At 47.8% G+C, this 5,000-nt stretch overlaps 1 protein-coding gene across 2 annotated transcripts in view; it reads left to right on the plus strand.

Moving 5' to 3' along the window:
- The first annotated feature begins 219 nt into the window (after positions 1-219).
- LOC118495504 (diacylglycerol kinase zeta-like) overlaps positions 220-5,000 on the plus strand; it is a 20,894-nt gene continuing 16,113 nt past the window's right edge. Inside the window, exons 1-2 of one of the 2 annotated variants that reach the window (XM_036003603.1) lie at positions 220-272; positions 1,538-1,627. In XM_036003603.1, coding sequence (XP_035859496.1) covers positions 1,539-1,627 — 89 coding nt within the window. In that variant the 5' untranslated portion in view covers positions 220-272; position 1,538. The remainder of the gene's footprint in view (positions 273-1,537; positions 1,628-5,000) is intronic. The other variant, XM_036003604.1, reaches the window with a different exon arrangement.

A 5,000-nucleotide genomic window follows, 5' to 3' on the forward strand; every position in this document is an offset into this window, starting at 1 on the left:
GGGGCGCCCCAGACAGAGGAGCGCGGGGGGGGGGACCCCCGGTCTTTATTCGGGCCTGAACTCATGTTAAAGGCCCTTCTCTCTCGTGTGTTTCTGCAGGAGCACCTGAACACGACCGAGCTCTCTCATTGTACACCTGCCAGCCGGAGCTGGGTTGCCAGGAGACGTGGCACGTCACCGGGCATCGACCCTGGTGGACTCCGAGGAGCACCAGGACCAGCACCAGAGACAGTTCTCCTTCCCATCATCCCCCAATCCTCCGAGTCCCCCAGGTCAGAGGCTGACACACCCTTCACTTTATCACAGTATGAAATATACAAGTACACACATATACACACACACGCACGCACGCGCACACACACACACACACACACACACACACACACACACACATACACACACACACGCATGCGCGCGCACACACACACACACACACACACACACATACACACACACACACATACAGACACGCACACACACACACACGCACGCACACACACAGACACACACATACACACACACACACACACACACACATACAGACATGCACACACACACACACGCACGCACACACACACACACATATACGAACACACACACACACACACAGACATGCACACACACACACACACACACATACAGACATGCACGCACACGCGCGCGCACACACACACACATGCATGCACGCGCACACACACACACACACACACACATATACACACATATACACAGACACACTCAGACATGCACACACACAAACAAAGGGAAACACACACAGACAGACACACACAGAAAGAGAGGGAGACACACACACGCGCACACACAGACGCACACATATACACACACACACACACACACACACACACACATATACACGCACATATACACACACAGACACACACGCACATATACACACATACAGACACACACACACACACATACAGACACACACACACACATATACACGCACATATTCACACACATACAGACACACACACACACACCTACAGACACACACACAGACACACACAGACAGAGAGACAGACAGACAGACAGACAGGAGAATGTTTACAGACTATTGATTCCTGTATTAACTTTGAATGCGGAGCATATAATAAGCGTTAAGGTAGCGTGACTTGGCCACTGATTGTTACTGGCCGTGAGTGGGATCAGATTTACCCCTGAGGACCCTGCTTAGAGCGCCCCCTGCTGGGAGAAGCTGGTCCTCGTATCGTCATGACGACCCGTTCAGAGGCTGATGAATGTGAATGAGACAGCTGGTCATTATTATCGGACATGGGATGTTTCAATGGTTGTCTCCATGGAGACCTGACCCTTCGTCCCTTTGAAGAAGACGACATTTAGAGTCAGAAATCAGAAACAAAAGAAACGACGTGTGTGTGTCTGTGTGTGTCTGTGTGTGTATGTATGTATGTGTCTGTCTGTGTGTGTGTGTGTGTGTGTGTGTGTGTGTCTGTGTGTGTGTGTGTGTGTGTGTGTGTGTGTGTGTGTGTGTGTGTGTGTGTTTTTTTTTCAGGATGAGAGACTTTCAGAGGAAGAGGATTTCCAGCGACAGTTCGGTGGCTGATGCTTTGTCTCAGAGCTCCTCAAAGACTACCCTCTGCAGGTAGACACGCACACACACACACACACACACACAGACACACGCACACACACACACACACACACACAGACACACAAAATATTTCTCTTTTTTTGGTTATTTTTGTTTCCTTTGGGGTTGTTTTGGGTCTCTGTGGTCCATCTTTGTAGTTAGATTGTGTCTCTGAGATTACGTTCAGACCGCGAGTCTTAATGCTAAATGTTTGGCTGATCACATGACCTTCTAAAATGTGGCCTATATCAGATTCCAGTGTTAACTGACCCACATGATCAAAAGACCAATACCAATGACATCACACGCAGCACGCTGCTGCACTAAAGTTAGGGAGGTTAGGAGGAAGTCAGCATTTTCACTTTTATTTCTAAATATTTGCGTAATGGCAGGCGTGACATTAATGAGCAGGTGCTGAGGAGGAGACGGTAACGGTATGATCCTTCTAGTTTTGACTGAATTGAAGTATCTCCCCATACACTAATTAGGTCTAACAGCTCCCTCTCCCTCCATTGACTCGCTCCATCACTGATCCCCATGTTGTAGCCTAGTCTAGTTTTTAATCTTACCGTCTGTGTCTAAGGCTAACGCCCACCGGCGCATAATTGTGACAAATGTTGATGTAGATTGACGTAAAAGTCGCATCAAATCCTCCTTGGTTGTTCACACTGCGGACGCATTGAGAACCATCAGACCTGGGTCTGATTCAGGACCACATATGGAAGTGGTCTCATCTGGTCTGAAGAAATCTGATCTGGGCCAGATTTGTGTTCACGCGACTTCTGAAGAAGTCTGACAGACTTGGGCCACTTTTGCCTGCAGTCTGAATGTAGCCTTTGTGCAAGTTTGCGTCTTTTTTTACACATTATTTTGGACCGTTGTTATCTCCCATATATGTGTCTAAAACACTGGAAAAGTCAGAGCAGATAATAAATAAATAAATAGCACAAAAAAATAATTAAAAAAATACATTTTCTGACAAAACAGTCATAGAATATAAAAATAAGAGCAGTATAGCTAGTATTCTTTTCCTTGCAGATATACATATTCCTTTCCATGTATGCTGATAATAATATATGATATCACATTAAATACATAAACACAGAACATAGTAACAATTAAATCTTACAACATCTTTGTTTACATATCAATATTCCTATACATAAACTAAGTACAAAAATATGGTTACAGTCTTAGGCCCTTAGATGACATTCATTCAGCTCCTAAACCTTATAACGGCAAGGTTTTAAAGGTCCAGTGTGTAACGTGTTTAGTTGTTCATTATCTAAATCTGTGTACCCGTTCACCAACTTGTCCTTTTTCATGAATATTTACCACCACCATCAATTCCAAGTATTCCTATCGGCTTGACATTTTACAATTTCATTTGCTAATGCTGCTAATGCTGCTAATGCTGCTAATGCTGCTAACGGGTATCGTAGCTTCCCGGCCCCCGGCAAGTTTGGAGAAGGAAACATGGATGGCCACACATATTCAAAAATCAAAATTTCAGGAACAGGAGTCCTCTTGTTCTTCTCCCAGAAAAAGAAAAAGGAGATTGAAAAGAGCAAGAGAGCGGCTTTTTGAAGCGTGAAGGCTACCGTAGCTGTAATACGTACTTTGAACTGCGTGGAGCGAGACAGATTGTGAGATATGATCTCAACGCTAGACGGGAGAAACTCCCACGCACTGGACCTTTAAACACACTGGACCTTTAAACACTCTGGACCTTTAAACACACTGGACCTTTAAACACACTGGACCTTTAAACACTCTGGACCTTTAAACACTCTGGACCTTTAAACACACTGGACCTTTAAACACACTGGACCTTTAAACACTCTGGACCTTTAAACACACTGGACCTTTAAACACACTGGACCTTTAAACACTCTGGACCTTTAAACACACTGGACCTTTAAACACACTGGACCTTTAAACACACTGGACCTTTAAACACCTACCAAACATTATTTTTTTTTGCACCTACCAACCCATTACCCTAATCATCCTGTCCATCCTGTCTCTCACTGTCTCTCGCTGTCCATCCTATCTCTCGCTGTCCATCCTGTCTCTCGCTGTCTCTCGCTGTCCATCCTGTCTCTCGCTGTCTCTCGCTGTCCATCCTATCTCTCGCTGTCCATCCTGTCTCTTGCTGTCTCTCACTGTCCATCCTGTCTCTCGCTGTCCATCCTGTCTCTCACTGTCTCTCGCTGTCCATCCTATCTCTCGCTGTCTCTCGCTGTCCATCCTGTCTCTCGCTGTCTCTCGCTGTCCATCCTGTCTCTCGCTGTCTCTCGCTGTCCATCCTATCTCTCGCTGTCCATCCTGTCTCTTGCTGTCTCTCACTGTCCATCCTGTCTCTCGCTGTCCATCCTGTCTCTCGCTGTCTCTCGCTGTCCATCCTATCTCTCGCTGTCCATCCTGTCTCTTGCTGTCTCTCACTGTCCATCCTGTCTCTCGCTGTCCATCCTGTCTCTCACTGTCTCACGCTGTCTATCCTGTCTCTCACTGTCCATCCTGTCTCTCGCTGTCCATCCTGTCTCTCGCTGTCTCACGCTGTCCATCCTGTCTCTCACTGTCCATCCTGTCTCTTGCTGTCCATCCTGTCTCTCACTGTCTCTCGCTGTCCATCCTGTCTCTCGCTGTCCATCCTGTCTCTCGCTATCCATCCTGTCTCTCGCTGTCCATCCTGTCTCTCACTGTCTCTCGCTGTCCATCCTGTCTCTCGCTGTCCATCCTGTCTCTCGCTGTCCATCCTATCTCTCGCTGTCCATCCTGTCTCTCGCTGTCTCTCGCTGTCCATCCTGTCTCTCGCTGTCTCTCGCTGTCCATCCTATCTCTCGCTGTCCATCCTGTCTCTTGCTGTCTCTCACTGTCCATCCTGTCTCTCGCTGTCCATCCTGTCTCTCACTGTCTCTCGCTGTCTCTCGCTGTCCATCCTGTCTCTCACTGTCTCTCGCTGTCTCTCGCTGTCCATCCTGTCTCTCACTGTCTCACGCTGTCTATCCTGTCTCTCACTGTCCATCCTGTCTCTCGCTGTCCATCCTGTCTCTCGCTGTCTCACGCTGTCCATCCTGTCTCTCACTGTCCATCCTGTCTCTTGCTGTCCATCCTGTCTCTCACTGTCTCTCGCTGTCCATCCTGTCTCTCGCTGTCCATCCTGTCTCTCGCTATCCATCCTGTCTCTCGCTGTCCATCCTGTCTCTCGCTGTCCATCCTGTCTCTCGCTGTTTCACGCTGTCCACCCTGTCTCTCACTGTCCATCCTGTCTCTTGCTGTCCATCCTGTCTCTCACTGTCTCTCGCTGTCCATCCTGTCTCTCGCTGTCCATCCTGTCTCTCGCTATCCATCCTGTCTCTCGCTGTCCATCCTGTCTCTCGCT

This window comes from Sander lucioperca, chromosome 7 (genome assembly GCF_008315115.2).
Source record: "Sander lucioperca isolate FBNREF2018 chromosome 7, SLUC_FBN_1.2, whole genome shotgun sequence".
Taxonomy (NCBI): Eukaryota; Metazoa; Chordata; class Actinopteri; order Perciformes; family Percidae; genus Sander; species Sander lucioperca.